Raw genomic sequence first — 17,778 nt, 5'->3', positions numbered from 1 at the left:
TGTGTGTGTGTGTTTACATCAGGAGGTATGGATGATATTTGGCTCTAGATACAATGGTCTATGGTCTAGTTTTGATCTTGTTGTGTAGAGTACTCGAGTCATAGGTTATTCACAAGGCTAAAGTCGCCACAACTTGTTCTGCTGCTTGGTCACCCATCCAGAGAAATCATTTCCACCCACTCATTCAGTAGACATTTACTGGTGACCTAACGTATGCCTCACTTGATGCTAAACGATCAGAACACAAAGTCAAAAAGCATAGTACTGGCTTGCACGGACTCCACAGCTGGGAGAAACGGATAAGATGGGTGAGGGATGACGAGTTTTTATAAGGCCACGGGTATCACCCTATGGAGGTGCGCTGGATGAGCTACAGCAGATGCAAAAAGGCATGGGGCTGGTCGTGAAGTGTTCATGGTAGAGTCATGCTTAAACCCGAACTTGAACGGTTGGGAAGGGAGATGTGGAGTGCCAAAGGAGCAGTGTGTGCAAAAGCTGGGCCGCTCAATGCCCAGAGATGCAGCAAGGTCTCCTTGAGCCAATTCCCTTGGAACCTCATAACGCGAATCAAGCACCCTCCTTCTGGGGAGACTTGGCTTGGAGCAGAGGGAATGGTGTTACCAGAGTTCCACAGGGGCTGGTGACCAGTAAAACTGTGCTGTATGCTAAGCTATGGAGTGTGAAGGGTTTTCAGCAGAGAGTAGATGGGATCAAATTTATGTCTTTGCAAGGGCTCTTCTGAGAGATGGAGGAGGAAGAATTGCAAATTTCTTGGGTAAGAGTGAAAAAGACCTGAGAGTAGACAGTGCAGACAAAAAGGTGCAAAGTGACAAGGATCTGAGGTGGTCCTGTGCTAGTGCCGGAGGTCTCAGGACACACTGAGGCAGAACCAGTGACACCATCTGTGTGTCTAGCTGGACGTGGAGTGAGTGAGAGGGAGGAGCCAGCATGGTGCAGAGGCTTCCACTGTGGCAGCTGGATGGATGGTTCTGTGCTGTGTGGGTGCAATGGCCAACAGTGCGCAGTGACTGGAATAGGTGAGGCTCACCGGGGAAAGTTGGAAGGGATGAGCACTGAATTGGAGCCAGAAGAAGGCCATGGGCAGTTGCAAAGCAATTTCCTAAATACAGTGTCTAAAACTTATGCTTAGAGAATAGTTGTTCCTGAAGAACTCCAGTATTTTATAAATGTCATCTCATTTATCCCCTTGACATTGTGTGTGATACATAGTGTTGACATTGCAGACTGGGGGCAGGAGAAAGTGTCCGGCCAGTGTGAGGTAAGGCAAGGACAGAGCTGAGACCAGAAATTATGACTGTTATTGTCTTTGTCTTAAACACACGCGAGCTCTCATACCTGGCCCAAGATATTCAAGCCAACTATAAACTTACTTAAAATAATCCTCGAATAAACTATTGTCTAGTTTGAACTATGCATTTCTGCCTGTCTGTGCCCTAGCTTCATGAAATATTTTCTCACAAATATGCTATGAATTAATAGTCCAGTTCCTCACCTGTTACCTTGACCCTTAAATGTAGAACACACACGCACACTCACTCACTCTTCCTCAAAATCGCTATTGACTGAGTTCTCATAAACCCAACCTCACAAAGTAAGGCCTTCTGTCACCCCCAGCTCCATGACTAGTATAAGGCTTAGAAGAGATGGGCATCGGAAATTCAATTTAAGAGCTTGCATTTCAGAGACATTTGCTTGATTTCACCTTTTCTTTCACAAGTGGCAGCCACTGAAATAATGTCTGGCAGTGACTTTATCATAAAGAAGATGGCTCCATTCCCCCTTTGCCTTTGAGAAAGGCCACCAAACTGTCCACCCCTTAAAATTGCTCTGTCATTTCAGTAACTTTAGGCCTACTCAGAACAATGAAAATATGACCTCACATATAAATATACAATGTAATGTAAAAGGCTTCCATGGTAAATAAAACCTATCAACCTTTTGTTGTAAGAATTCAGATTAAGTTTTCCCCTCAGCTGTACTTTACAACCAGATGAATTACAGCACAAAATGAGGTTGATTTGCAGAACCCTGGGAATCCATCCATGTTTGAGTGCCCGGGGCCGCTTATGGCTCCATGCCTGTGAACTTGGTGTTCACTTCCACGGCCCTCCTCGGAGCCAGGCCCTGACCAGGCTCCAGCCCCGTGGTTGCTGTAAGAATGCTCCCACAGACAGCGTGTCCTGTGACTTGTCCTGCTCAGGAACAACCTGACTGGGAAAATGGCAGGACTGGCCCGACAGCTTCCTTAGCCATACAAATTACGAAGTGAGAGGAGATTTTCCCCATGTACTTGACCTGTTTCTAAAGAGTACAGTTAATTATTAATTGAAAAATCATTGTTGAGGCAGCCTGGAAGTTACGGCAGCCAAACTGGCAGAAATCGGGTCTTGGAGTGCTTCTCATGCGTGAGGCAGGAAAGGCCAATGATGACACCGTGTCAGTCCTTTGTGAATATTTCTCTCGTGCCGTGGTTACACGCAGCTGACAGGCAGCATAGCCCTGCCCTGGGGAGACTGAGAGGCAGGGAGGGAGGGGAAGTTCCCAGCCAGAGCCCCCACCTGAGAGGAGCAGCTCGAAGGAGTTAACCACTATCCCGCCGCCTCCTTGTGGAAAGGGATATCACTCGGCACCATGCATGCATAGGCTAATCTTCCACCTGTGGCACTGGCACCCTGGGTTCTAGTCCCAGTCGGGGTGCCGGATTCTGTCCCGGTTGCTCCTCTTCCAGTCCAGCTCTCTGCTGTGGCCCAGGAGTGCAGTGGAGGATGGTCCAGGTCCTTGGGCCCTGCACCTGCATGGGAGACCAGGAGGAAGCACCTGGCTCCTGGCTTCGGATCAGTGCAGTGCGCTGGCCGCAGCAGCCATTGGAGGGTGAACCAACAGAAAAGGAAGACCTTTCTCTCTGTCTCTCTCACTGTCCACTCTGCCTGTCAAAAAAAAAAAAAAAAAGGCACTGTTCTTTTGCACCATTATTTTTGTTTTGCACAGAAAGTACCTGGGTTTTGTTATTGCAGGCCTTTGACTTGGCACCAAAGGAAAGCCACTTCCAGAGCCTCCGACAGCTCGGTGCACCCCCGGGATGGAAGCCACTGGTTTTATTGAAATATTCAGCTGCATAGAGTTGATTATTGTATCTCTTATCAGTGCACCACTCGGGAATATTGATTCTCAAATTGCCAAGGGATAAACTATCCAACCACCCAGCAGTTTTCTCACCAAGAGCCTTTTGAGGCTTTGTGTCATGAAAATTCAAAAGCAAAGTGAGGAACGCCTTGGGGTGTCCTCAGCCTTGTGAGCACTGAGCAGTCGTAACTTGTCCCTTGTCTTCCCCAGTGGGGCAGAGGCGGCCTGTGGCAGCTGGGATCCTGGGGCTCTACGCTGATTCCCCAGGAGGAGTTGGGAGGAAGCAGCCTGTCTCTCCCAACTCTCTGGCTACTGTGGACATTCCAGTAGGGTTCAGGCTTCCGGACTTGACCATCACTTCTGATTTCCTGTTGGGAGGTGTTTTGAAGGGGCAAGAGAATCAAACAGGGGAATGCAACGAAGACTTTGAAGAGGCTTAAGGAGGACTGGCCGAGGCCCTCCAGGTGGACAGTTATCACTGGGGGCTCCTTCCAGCCTCCCGTTGTCAGCACCTGGCTGCTTCTCCCACCCCCCGCAGGAAGAAGTTCAGGCAGCAGCTCTGCCTCTCCAGTGGTTTCCTCTATAGGTTAGAAATGCTGCTTTTATAAATGCCTCCCACTTGCATTGTGCTTTCAGGTCTTTATTAGATTGCTTATAAAATGTTGCATTTAATAAATTTAATTGGATCTCCAGGTCCTTTCCTGGAGTACTATAAATATCAAAAACTGTCAAATAGCGCTTTTTTCCCCCTTTTGTGTAATTTTTATAAATGGATAGATAAACATGAATAAAATAACAGGGCACAAAGAAAAGGATTTTGTAAGGAAGTATAAAGCCAACACCTTTTATAAATTTTACAACGGCTGAAAGCAGAGCTTTGCTTTACTTTGATATATTATACATTTGTTAAAATTTTGATGTAGGGAAGCTTATTTCTCATGATCAACCATTGGGTTGGGGGGAGAGGAATGTACATACACACACGTATATTTGTGTGCCCAAGTATATAAGCTTGCAGTGGTAGAGTTCTATAAGAAATACAAATTCCAAGGAGGAGGTAGCAGGGGGGCCTTCGTCAAAGGGTGGAGAGTGTCAATTATACAAGATGAATAAGTCCTAGAGATCTGTGTAGTGAGCATGATGCCTATAGATATAATACTATGTTGTATACTTAAGTTTTGCTAAGAGGGGCAGACGCTGTGGTGTAGCACGTTTAACCACTGCTTAAGATGAGTACATCCCATATCAGAGTGCCAGTTCAAGTCCCAGCTGCTCCATTTCCTATCCAGTTTCCTGCTAATGCGTCCTGGGAGGCAGCAGATGACCCAAGTACTTGGGTCCCTGCCACCAACATGAGAGGCCTGGATTGAGTTCTTGGCTCCTGGCTTTGGCCTGGCCCAGCCCTGGCTGTGTTGCAGGCATTTGGGGAATGACCAGTGGATGAAAGATTTCTCTCCCTGTCTTTTCCTTTCTGTCTTTTTCACTCTACCTTTCAAGCAGATCAAAATAAACCTCTTTTTAAAATTTTCCAGGAGGGTAGCTCTTAGGTTATATGTTGTTATACTAACAGTAAAAATCAGAGCAGGGGGAAACTTGTAGAGGTGATAGATAGGTTGATGGCGTAGATCATGGTGATGGTCTCACAGGTGTGCACTTCTCTCCAAACTCATGAAGTTGTATACAGTAAATATGCACAGCTTTATGTATATCAATCATACCTCAGTGAAGTGGCTTTTAGGAAATAAAACAAGTGTTAATCGTCAGCAAAGAAGCAGTGGCAGTTCAGAACTGTAGAACTGCATACCTCGCTGCTGATTTCTAATTGCCATGTGCAGATGCCCTCTGTCCTATGGGCTGGACAGCCACCTCCAGCACGAGAGCAGCACTGAGCCGGGCACTCCATCTGTAGTGCTGATGGCCACCTGCTACTGTAGCAGGAAGCGTCTAAGACCTAGGGAAGACAGCCCTGATTTGTAGCCTTTGCAGATTCCTTTGTTGTAAACATTCCACCATGGCCAACGTCACCGACCTTGAAGTTGGAGTGAGCCGTGAACAATCAGCTTGTGAGAGCTGACTCCTGGTCACTCTCAGACTTCTTAATCAGGCTTGTGAATTCCTTTCAGAATAGCAGTATACGAAACATGATAAAACCTAAGCCGGAATAAATTACAAACACAACATGGCTGGTTACCCATTGTCGTAATAAGTGCAGTTAGCTTAAGGAGAGCTCCAGACTCCTAATGAATCTGTTATTGGCTTAAGTCATCTTGAGTCACCCTTGGCTCATTTAGTCATATTTTGTCTCATGATGACCAGATTGTATGAATTTAAAAAAAAAAAAAAAAAAAAAAACTGGATCCAATATCGTAAAAGGAAAAAGAGGAGACTTAGGGAACCAGATGAATAAAATTTCACTTTGTGACTGTCATTAAAAAATGTGGAAACTATCCCAGTTATGGTGGAGGGCACAGTGGTTGACGCTAACAGAGATCTCTCTTCAGAAGCAAGCTTCCAGAAGCCTCTAGGGATCTCGCCACTAGAGGAGACCGCACACTCACAGGGACTCATGTTTTCTGGACTAAGAATTGCATCTTGAAAACAGTCAACTATAAGAGGGAAGGATAATTTGAAGCAAAATTCAAAGCGCTCTTTTGGAAATTCTAAAATGTCAGAGAACCATATCAACCCTGGACTGTAGCGTTTGGACTGAGAACAGCTCAACTGGTAAACAATGCCTACTAACTAGCTCAGTGTTTTTTCCAAGCACTGTATTGCTTGGAGTTAGCCCTCGAGTCATGGGAGTGGGAGGAGATGAACAGAGCAAGTAAACAGCTATTTTTGTATTTTGAGAGTTCTGGGTAAAAGTTAATTTGTGGCAAATTTCCCAATACTTAATTTTTTTATTTTTTAAGTATTTCTAAATACCGTAATCAGTATTTAGGTAAGTCAGACTACCGTCTGTATTAATTAAGAAGTCCAGTCTGAGATAGAATAAATTCTTCATTGTTCAGAAATCAATGGCAAGACTGACCTGTTTTTTCTAGGATGAATACCTAGTACCTTTTGATTTCACATACACAAAAAAAAAAAAAACAAAAACCTTCTCCTAACGTGCCAGCCAACAACCGACCCATTGCAGAGTCAAGTGTGCAATGTGTCCTATGGAAGTGTGTCACACTTGGTTTGTTTCACTTTCTCTTAACATCATCACCCAGTCCCTTTTGCAGACATAACTCAAATAGCAACCCCCCAAAAGGCAATCCAGCAACCTTATCTCCACTGGTGTCTACTTGGACCCATCTGCCCTGACCTTAGACACAAGCCATTGTTAAGGGTATAACGCATTTACATATTTTGCAATAAAACATCAGTTATTTGCATTACTGTGTCAAGTTTTATTTGATTCTTTCACCTAAAAATGACTCATTTTCCTTTCTTGTATTTTAAAAACCAACTACTCTAAGCTTGTTTGAGAATAATCAAAAATTGCCCATTTAGCTAGAAGTCATTTTCTTTTCAAAAGGCAAATGTTATTTAATCTTTCAGCTGTTCATTGTGCCATCATAAATACTTTCTTTTCAGCACAGTTGTGGGGACTGAAATGAGCCCACTAATTGCCTCCCATTTCGACTGACATGTGGTGGTTTAGTGGAAAGAGAAACAGCAGGCAGAAGGAAATAGGAGGCTGAGAAAATGAGAGCTAATTATTTTCACTGCCTCATGTCAGGCTCTGTGTCAGCCTTGTTTTTACAAACTGGAAGGTTTAGCACTAAATAAAACAAACTGGCGTCATGTTTTTATATACTGGCAGTGTCATGGAAGCAGCTGCACATCTCAAAGACAATATAATGCCTGCGTTCGCATGGACACCATCTGACAGACTCTGTGAGCCACAGCTAATGAGGATATCGCAGCGGTGCCAAGTGAAAGGTGCTGAATTATGTATGATTCTTCATCAGTACAGCAATAGTCCTGTACATCATTATGAGACATTGTTTTGCTGAAGAGATTAAAACATTCTTAGTTCCAGACCCTGCAACCTATACGCGCTGAAAGAGGTTATTAATGGAATTTTTAGGGACAGTTTCTTGTGGATTTCTTTTTGGTTGAAAAACCAATCTCGTGGGACAGAGCCATGGAGGGTCATGACACTGTACAGATAAAGAAGAGAAGCAAATTAACCACACTTGTATTATCTCCCTTTTAAAGGCAGCATAATAAAATATAGTGTAGCGGGGTTATACTTAATGATAAATAACCCAGGTGCTGTCACGGGCTGCTCCACTCTCCTGCCTTTAAAACAGCAGGTTCCCGCAGCTGGGCTAGATAATGGTGAACGTGGAAGGGGGCCTTGGGAGGCGCGAGCCGTCAACATCTTACTACTTTTAATACCAGCATGACCAATGTTTTTATCATGTCTTCATTTCATCTCACATCACTTCTTACATGTTGCTGTAGTCTGTTGCCTGCTAGGACACCAGGCCCTTTCCCCCCACCCCCCTTCTTGAATCTTAAAAAGTTTATTCCAACTTCTCTATTTTATATTTTAAAATGTTTCCTCCACCTAGGCCTTTTTGCTGGAAGTGTGTGCATTTGTGGGAGATTCTGCCTTCTTTCTGTCTCTAGTAGGCACGGGACATAGGGCAGGGATTTTGGACACCGGTGTCTCTTAAGATCAGAATTGGCATGCCCAGCACTGGAAGTCCAGTCCTGTGAAGCTGACTGACCTGACCACAAGTCTCCATTTTCTGAGCCACAGTCTTCTCATCTGTGAAATGGGAGCAGTGCTGTCCACAACAGAGAAAGGCTGGAAAGAATAAAGAACATAGATAAACCTCAAAGACATCAGGCCAGACACAGAAAACTACTGTGGAATCCCAGGTGTGCGGCGTTCTAGAATAGTGAGATTGGATGCGCAGTGACAGAAACAGAGCAGAGAGTACCCCTGTTGCAGAGGGCGCCCTCTGGGTTACAGGAAATACCTTGCTGCTGCTTTTTGTGGTTACATAGGGGCGCCCATTCGTCAGAACTCACTGAACCCTGTGCTCAAAAACCTGTACATTTTATTATAGATGAATTTCAATAAGAAAAGCACTACATTTGTTTAATAATTGTAACCTTCGGGCAAAGGTGATCTGGAAAAGCCTAAATGCCTAATTTGGGGGGTTTGTTTTCTTCTAGAATGTCCTTGGCCTTAGATTTCTTAAAGATTTCTCTATAGTGTCATTTCCTATTACATTTTGGTAGGAGAAATTTGAGAGAGCTCTGGTCTCTGAATTGCCAAGAACTTTCAAGTTCAATTTTTTTGTGTTACCTTTTACCTTTTTTTCTGTTTGGAATATTTACCTGTATCTTGATTATTTTTCCTCCCTCCCTCCTTTCCCTTCCTCCCTTCTTCCCTCCCTCTCTCCCCCTCCCTCTCTCCTTCCTTCCTTCCTTTTTCCCGGGAATGGAAGGCATGCCTGTGTTTGACATCGCTTGTACTAGCTTGGAACCCCAAAGAATTTTAAATGGCTTGCAAAGCACATATTAGTGATTTTTCACAAAGAGATATTCGTTTAGCATTCTCCAAGTGTTGTTTAGGATTTTTTTTTCTTCGCAGTGTCAGAGTTTCTGTTTGACTTGGCCGGTAATCTTAATGCAGGAAATGTTTTTACATCCTCCGCAGTCCTGAAGCAATGCTAATGGAATGCTTTCTCATCGCCCAGGAGCCGCATACTTGCTCCTAAAGCTCTTTAGGTATTTCAGCAGCTGCCCAGACAGACAGTTCCTCAGCACCCACCAGAAACGCCACATTATTCATCAGTTCCAAAAGCACAAGTTCCGTTTGCTTCTTGTAGACTTGCATGGAGAAGCGGATTTCCTAGCTAGAGGAAAGTGCCAGGTAACTGCTTTCTGCTACTCAAAGCCCTAGCAAAAGCGTTTCCCAGCGCCAGCTCTGCTCCTGAGCCATTGCCTTTTCCCTGTTCAGTCAGTTAGCACTCCCCGGAAAGATGCACCAAGATAACACTGGGATGTGGGAAAATCCTCCTGGGCGGGAACCTCGTTATGAAATAGCACTCCCTGGGAGCTGAGACTTGCCTTCCTGCTTCTGCCCCTGCAATGAGACAGGACTGGTTGGCAAGGTGGAGTCACACCTGCCACAGAGCCAGTGAGTAGGCTCACGGAGGGCGGGAGGAGAGTCCCGGGACACCGTAGCCACCCTTAGCAATGACCGTGTTCTACAAGGGAGGGGAGATTGGCTGTATTGGCTTGTAGAGAGATTACTTCCTTCCTGTCTTTGGTACCCTCCAGAGGAGTCCATCAGGGGAGTGTAGATGGTTTGCATTTTTGCCTCTTGTGTTGGCTTTGGAAGATGAGCCTTCAGAGTATGGTAGTTACAGACTGACTTTCGTTAACCTCCAACAAGGAAAAGTTTAGGATTCAGAAAAGACTAGGGAGACATCTGTTCTTCATAGCACCGAAATCTGTGCCCAGGGTCACATGACTTCATCCCGCCGTGCTCCAGTTTCCTGGCCCGTGATGAGGCTCACTGGCTGTCAGTCACATTTAATAGCCACGGTACCGCAGACATCTGACGGTCCCCGTTAGGAAGGCCACATCGGGCTCTGGGGTAGCAGAGGGCAGACTTGGTGGTATATGAGCCATAGATGAAGGAGATACACCTGTGTTTCTCCTCCTAGCTGTGTGGTCGTTACGTTCCCACTTGGCTGCATCGTCTTCTTTCAGCACTGATAATTCCTTGGTGCCTGAGTTACTCAGTGTCCCCAGGGTCCTGCCCGAGTGAGATGCTCTAACCCTGCCTGGCTGCTCTTGCAGGAGCCCGGGTCCAGATTGCACCTTGCACCTTCCTGCTCATCACGCTCCCTTGCCCTCAGTCCCAGCACTCTGTCACTGCTGCAGGACCAGCCAGCTGATTACTGCACCATCTGGGGCTGTGTTGGTGACCATGCTGATAACAGTTGGCTCTCTCTATCCACAGGTTTCATATCCACTGCTTCAACTAAATGCATCTGTAGTGAGCAGGCCCAGACCTTTGTTCTTGTCATTACTGACCAAGCAGTGCAGTGCAACCACGAGGTATATAGCCTTTCTGTGATATCCAGTATTATGCATAATCTAAAGATGATTTAAAGTACATGGAAAGATGCACACAGGCTGTATGAAAAGACTACCCCATTTTATACCAGGGACTTGCGCATCTGCAGAATTCGGTATCTGCAGGAGGTCCTGGAAACAAGGACCTGTGGATACGGGGGCAGCTGTGGTTACTCCCTTCTGAGCTCCTAATTTGGTTCTGGCACAATGCTCCACGTTGCATTTGCATGCTGTCACTCATCTTCACCCAGCACGGCTTCCCTCTTAGGCAGGGAGAACACGGAAGTTCGCAAAGGTTACATAGGTTGGCTTCAGTTAAGGGGGAAAAGTGACAAATCTGGAGCCTGGAGATCTCCCCTTTGCGCCCTCAACGTTGTCCCTCTAACAGCTTCATGGTGCAACCTCTCTCCATATTGTTTCCATGTTCTTAGGAAATCATTAATACCCTAAACTCATGGAGTGAATGTCGGGGACATTTCAGATCCCAGGGGAGGGGTGGCATTGGGAAAGGTGTCCCCTGAAGCCGCCTAAGAGCTTGCAGAATACAGAGCTGCCTGCTTTTGATTTTGTGTCTGTCAGGGTGGAGACTCGCTAAACACATCCAAAGCGACTGTTGAATATTTACAATTCCAAAATCAGTATCCGCGTTTCTCTTCCAGCAAGGCAAATTCAATAGCTCACTCTGGTAAAAGTGAGTGGTGTTTACACGGAAGCCCACAGCCCCACTGCCTCGTCCCCATCACTACCAAGATGCTGAAGAGGTAGCAATTGTGCAAGTATAACCCTGTATTGGGCTTCTAAGTATGTATAACTTCTAGTGGTTCTACCGATAATTCATGTTCTTATGACAACCATTCCAGGATCTCTTACGTAGTCTCAACATCTGCAGTTGTGTCCTGGGGAACTCAGTGGCCATTGTTTAGATCCTGGTGCTTACAGACAAGCCTCACTGACAACTAGCAACTCACTCACTACTGGCAAAAATGCCAAGAGTACCTTGGGTTGATTTAAAATGGAGCAGAATGGAAGAATTTCATTACCGTATTTATGGATTAATTTTCCCAACTAGGCAACAATGACCTTGTATACGTCCTGAAGATACCTGGGCGTTCTATCGGGGTGTTGGTAGATGAAATGAATGACTCCAGGGACACTACCTGCTCTCTTTCTGACCCAGCTCTGTAACAATCAGTGCCCCTGTTGTCTTACACTTCCTTGACTATACTTTTATTACTTCGGGAGCTGCCTTTTATGGTTCAGTTAAAAGGGTGTCTTTTCAGATAAGAGTTGTAAATGAAAGGTTTGTAACCCTATTCTGGGACCAGCGTTTCTCTGTCTTGGAGTGCACCCCCTGCCTGGAGGACCCGTGGCCCCTTAACTCTTTGGTTACATTAGCAAACTCTCTAGTCCTGCTCCCTCTTGCTTGCTGTCAATGGCTGTCCACTTATGGGGCTCAGCCGACTGTCCAGTGAGCCCGTCCCCACACTCTGGAGTCAGACAGCCTGGTGCTGTCCTCCACCCTTCACCATTTATTGTCTGTGAAACCGTGGGAAAGTAACCTCATCCATGGGAGCCTCATTCTTCTCGGCCGTCTAAAGGGGAAATACATTTGACTTGCCAGGGTATCATGATTATCGAACGCAACAGCGCTGTGGAAGTACGCGTGGTAGGCGCTCCCCAAGCGTGAGCTACGGAGCCCCTGTGGCAGCGCCGGGGGTGGAAAGGGTCTGATCTGGAGGCGGAGGTCACAGAGGAGCACTCGGGCTCCAAGATGAGTGAGGGGTGGGGCATGGACGTGCACCGCGAGCGTCTTTTTGACTGTGTTTATGATTAACTTAATTCCCAAGCTTGGCCGTTAAGGAACCTGATGAGCTTGCTAAGTAAGAGTAAGCCCCTCTTCTAAGGCTTTTTGCTCAATCACTGCCTTAGCAGACCCCTGCTGTTTCAGAGAGGAGCCATCATGACACCAAGCAGCCATGGTCCCGCCAAGTCATCTGGGGTCCAGGTTGCCCAGGAAGCAGTGGCTCCAAATCAAAGAAATACTCAGAGGTTTGTCTCTTCTGAGGACTGGTTGGACTTAGGTTAGCCAAGAGCGAGGTTTGAGTTTTATTGAATAGACCTTGTCCTTTACTCATTGGCTTTCCACCTTGTGAAGGTCCTGCCGGGTCCTGAGATTCATCTAGAAGCTTTCCTGAAATGCCAGGCTCCCCTACCCCGCCACAACCTCCTGCAGAGGCCAGCAGGTTTTGGACAGCCTCAGATGATGCCTGAGCTTGCTCCAGGAAACATGCCAGCTCTCCTCTTGCAGGATCACGTTCTAGTTCCAGCACGTCAGGCGCCTGGTTCATTACCCTTCATCTCTTAGAACCCTTGAATTTTATTGAATAGACCTTGTCCTTCACTCATTGGCCCTCCACCTTGTGAAGGTAGCTGGCAGCAAGAGTCGCTCCCTGCAGATGCAGGTCCTGCCTGGTCCTGAGATTCATCTAGAAGCTTTCCTGAAATGCCAGGCTCCCCTCTGCCCCCAACCTCCTGCATCCCAATCTACATCCCAGAAGCAACCGCTCTTCTGAATTGTTTCTGCCATACGTTAGTTTTGTCTGTTCTAGAACATTTTATGAACAGAATTGTTAACATGTTTTTTTGTGTGTAATACTCATTTTGCTCACTGTCCTGTTTGAGGTTTATCCATGTTAACACATGTCAGTAATTTGTTCCTTTACATTGCTAAGTACGGTTTATCCAGTTTCCTTCTGAGGGACATTTGGCTTGGTTCCAGATAACTCTATTTGTAAAGCAACTGTTGTTTCATTTCTGTTGGGTAAATACGGAGCAGTAAAATTTCTGAATCATAGAAATTGGTACTTGTTTAGTTTTTTAATAAATTACCAAACTCTTTTCCAATGTAACTACACTCCCGCCAACAGTGTGTGAGAGTTCCAGTAGCTCCAAATCCGAGGCCGCATTTGATGATATCAGTGGCAGCCTTTCTGGGGGGTATGCAGTGGGGCCACATTGTGGTTTCCATTTGCTTTCTCTTGGCCAATGATGTACTTTTTCATAATATGGCAATTCTATTACAAGTCCAATTAGCATACCCACATCTAAAACTCAAGAGGATTTATATACGATTCCACATGTCTAGCTTTCCACAAGACATCACAGCAGGTAGCAGAGCTGGCTCACAGCCCTTTGTGGGAATCACCTGCAGAAGCTGAGTAGTGGGTGTGCCTTTAGGACAACTGCTCTTTAGTGTCCTGGAGTCGAACCTGCTCCATTACTGCCTATTGTCAATTACCACACATCATTCCGCCTGCAGTGCTGTTGGACCGCCTGTTGTGAAAGAACTGGGCTGTTTCTTGCACCTGAGTCATTATCAATACAGGGAAACTCACAGGGGATCAAGAGGGCCAGCTGTTTCCCAAAACGTGGAAAGACGGTTACAGTGAACCCTTGCATACCCACCCTTGGTCTTACCACTGATATTTACTGCACTTGCCTGTGATATGTCTGCCCATCCACCTGTCCCTCTAGCCGTCCAGCAGGCCTTCTTTTTTGATGCATTTTGAAGGGACTTGGAGATGTCAGTACCACATATTTTTTGTGGCAAGAGAAAATATTTCTGTGATGTTGCATATGTAAATTAGTCTTTCTTGGAAGGTTACAACTTAAGACTCAGCAATGAAACTGTCTGGCTTTCCTCGTTTTTATTATCCCTTTAGGATTGTGAGTTTGCAACTCCTATAATAGAGCACTAGACTAATCAATTTTGTCTCAAGGCTGCCCTACCTAGGGTTCTTTAGATATACAAAGAGATCAAATTCCTTGTCCTTTTATTGAAAAGGGGGGGGGGGAGGGACGACACACTCCCATAATACTTCATTTAAAATACTTTCATGTGTTATAAAACATTGAGAGTAAAAAAATGTGTTTTACTTTCTCAAATTCGATAATTTTGCTTTTAATTCCAGGATTGTAAGTGGAAAATGTATATGGAGATGGATGGGGATGAAATTGCAATAACCTACATAAAAGATGTGACATTCAACACTAACCTACCTGATGCAGAGATTTTAAAGATGACAAAGGTAGGGTTCTATTTACGGCTTAAAGGTTTTTTTGAATTCACAGATATCAAACAAAGACATTCAAATACCCCAGCAGTGTGCTTTTGTGCTTGTCCAGGCTCGCATCAGCTCAGCCTCAAGCTGACTGTTGAAAGGCACATTTTATTTAGCAGATTGAAATCATAATAGTTTTTTGTTAAAATTTCACTTATGCTGTGGGAATGAAAAAGCGCTGCAAAAAAAGATATCGTTTAGTTTTTCTTAAAATTGTCTCCCATGTTTCTTTATGCTTACTCTGTCATTTATTAAAGGAAAGAAAAAGCTCAGAATGTTTACTTCCAATCTGGGGTTGTTTTCAACTTTGGAGAACTTGGGAGGAGGAAGGTTACCTTGGTTGAGCTCACTTCTTGAAGGACTGAAACAACATATGAACAACATATGAGGCGTATGTTGAAGTCTTGATGGCTTCCTGGAGTTCATACCGAGGAGTTCCTGGAGTGGCCGGAGAGCGCGTTACTAACTCTAGGGTCAACTGTAGACGCGCGCTGTTGAGAACACTGAAGAAAGATTTACAGACATGCCTACACTGCTCCTCAAAGTGGAAAAAATAGAAGTCAGTTCTGCCTCAAACCGGAAAAACTGCACCCCAGACCTTGATTGTAGGAAGTCCACAGCCGCAGGTGAAGGCCCTGCCAATGAGATCGCCCCTCTAACCTGAACTCCAGGACACTGTTTAGTTTCAGTGAGGAAACAGGGCTTGCGAGCAAAGGAGAACCAGAGTACAAACACAAATAGGGGAGTGAAATGGTTCTTCAAATCCATGGCATTAGACTTGTAAATATGTTCCCTTTAGAGACATGAGATTGCAAAACACCCCAGTCCTTTTAATTTACAGGTGGATTCATCAAGTAGATTGATTGGGATTCACTGTTGGGTTCCCCTGTGCAACGAGGAGTTATTTCAGTGGCCTTATTTATCTCTGAAGGTTATGACTGATTGATTGATTTGTTTGTTTGAAAGGCAGAGATAAAGAGAAGGAGAGAGCAAGCTTCCCTCTGCTGGTTCACTCCACACATGGCCGAAACAGCCAGGGCTGGGCCAGGCTAGGCCAAAGCCATGAGCTTCTTCCTATTCTCTCACTTGGGTATAGGGGCCCAAATACTTGGGCCATCTGCTGCTGCTTTCCAAGGCACATTAGTAGGGAGCTGGAAGGGAAGTGGAGCAACCAGGACTCAAACTGGAGTCCATATGGGATGCTGGCACTGCAGGCGGAGGCTTAGCCTTCTATGCCACAGCGCCAGCCCCTGTGATTGGGTTTTGACTTTTCCTTATTTTGTCGGGACAAACTATGTTTTAATATCTTGACGGCCGGAGAGCTATGTTCTTTTCTTTCCCTACTTGTGCCGTCCCTGGTTGCAGAAATGGTTCATTGCTTCCATGCAATTTAGGAGTAAAATCCAAGTCATCGCCTACTAACAGAGGAAGTTGCTCTTGGCCTAAAAAAAAAAAAAAAAAAAAAAAAAAAAAAGATGGACTTATTAGCCCGAATTCAGGTTTCTGCTATAAAGCCATGTTTGCAAAATCATACAGCAACATTAACATGGTTTATTGGAAAAAGAGGATTGGAGCAGATGGTTCAAAATCTGTGGAACCAATCTCTCTCTCATTTTCTCCATACTCAGCTCACAGGCAGTCATTCCTTTGCTGCCCTAACCCTGGGGATGGGTTAAGGGCGATGGGAGGAGAGTGCAGCTCACCTGTAGGACTAGAGGCTTGACTGCGAGTCCAAGGCATGGGCTTCCTCTCCAGTCCTTTGTTCTACAACAGTGGGAGCGCACTGCCACCGCCGGCATTTGTACCTGCGTGCCGCGCCGCGCCGTGCCGCGGATACAGTGAAAAGCAAAGTGTTTGTTGAAGCCACCAAGCAGCTTCTTGTGTTGTTGTGGCTTCCTCTCACTTGTGAAGCAGCATCCTGCATGCGTTGGTGGTAAGGCCGAGCGATAGAGGAGATCCTGGGAAGAGGTCTTAGGAAAGAGAAAACATTTGTATGTTGTGAGTCTTCATGCGTGACCGACGTGACCTTCATGGTAATCGGATCCCCTGTCCCCGGCTGCACGGCGGGGCTCAGAGAAGCATGTGGTGCAGCAGAGCAGGCTGTGTCACCCCACCCCGCCTTGTGTCTTTCAGCCTCCATTTGTAATGGAGAAGTGGATTGTGGGAATAGCAGCGAATCAGACTGTGGAGTGCAGCGTCACCTATGAGGTAAGCTCCAGGGAGGAAGGATCGGGCTTTCCCATCCGGTGATAAGCAGGGACTTAGATGAGCTTATGTCTTAGTGGACTTTGCTGGAGGTGAAACTCACCAGCGTGTACACGAAGATCAATATAATCTCTCTAGAAATATACTGGCAAGGCAAGGCCTTTTAGTGTAGGGAGGTGAATATGGAGGAGAGGACCTCCTTGTCATCGCGTGTAGGGGCGGTATCCGTTTCAGAAGCACGCTCCAACAGAGGTGGTGTGTTATGGTAATGAGGCTTGCACTCCTCCTGGGCTGCAGATCTGTGCATTAAAATGAAGCCAGAAGTGACCTTCAGGTCCCCCCTGACCCATCTGCACAGACCTCGTTCCTGCGGTAGGGTCTGCAGCAGTCCAGGATACCCGGGGGTCGCATCTCTCCCTGGAGTGGGCTGGGGAACCTGAAAGACAATTTTGGAGAATCAGCAGGTGTTTTCAGTTACAATAAAGACTTCTGAGTGGCTCAGGGTCCTTCACTGGTTGCTGTCCATGTCCCCACGGCCACAAGGGAGGGGGTTTATTATAAAAAATAGATGGGCAGATTCTATGTATTTTTATATGACTGAGTTTCTACCTCCTGGCCTCAGCCTGCCTGGCCCAGCCCTGCCTATTATGGGTATTGGGGGAGTGAACCCACAAATGGAGGATCTCTTATTCTCTTTCAAGTACATTAAATACATTGTAAAAATGTGTTAAGATGGTAAATTTCATGCTATGTATTTTTTACCATAACCTCTGAAAAACACATTAGCTGTTAGAAAAGATCTCTTTGTAAGTAAATTTAAGTAGTTTTGCTCAACAAGTGCACTTAGTACTAATCACTTTTAAGAATTCAACCAAATCTCCCTGACGGGTGGTAACTATACCTTGCAAGGCAGAGAAATCCGTGGGGAACAGGGTGGAGGGGTGCTTAGAGTACCTAGACACTAGTGTGCAGTAGCCTCGGGAAGACACGCATTTCATTCATTCATTAAGAAATCTGTATTAAGGGTTTGCCATGGGCTGGATTCTGTAAGAGGTGCTTCCGCCTGTTTCATCTCAGCCACTCAGTGTGAATGCTGGAAGATAGACAGTATTTCCTCTTACAGATAGGGAACCCAGACTGGGAAAGTGTGTGAGCGGGCTGGAGCCACACCCACATTTTCAGACTTTGGCAACACTGGCTACTCTTCTCT

The 17,778-nt window shown here is 45.8% G+C and overlaps 1 protein-coding gene across 4 annotated transcripts in view; it reads left to right on the top strand.

Moving 5' to 3' along the window:
* Nucleotides 1-17,778, top strand: part of MAP3K20 (mitogen-activated protein kinase kinase kinase 20) — a 174,857-nt gene that overhangs the window by 147,063 nt on the left and 10,016 nt on the right. For 3 of the 4 annotated variants that reach the window (XM_008258756.4, XM_008258754.4, XM_051849412.2), the window contains 2 exons: nt 14,214-14,330; nt 16,497-16,571. In XM_008258756.4, coding sequence (XP_008256978.1) covers nt 14,214-14,330; nt 16,497-16,571 — 192 coding nt within the window. The remainder of the gene's footprint in view (nt 1-14,213; nt 14,331-16,496; nt 16,572-17,778) is intronic. The other variant, XM_017342939.3, reaches the window with a different exon arrangement.

Source organism: Oryctolagus cuniculus, chromosome 3 (genome assembly GCF_964237555.1).
Source record: "Oryctolagus cuniculus chromosome 3, mOryCun1.1, whole genome shotgun sequence".
Taxonomy (NCBI): Eukaryota; Metazoa; Chordata; class Mammalia; order Lagomorpha; family Leporidae; genus Oryctolagus; species Oryctolagus cuniculus.
This window is presented reverse-complemented; position numbering and strand designations above follow the sequence as displayed.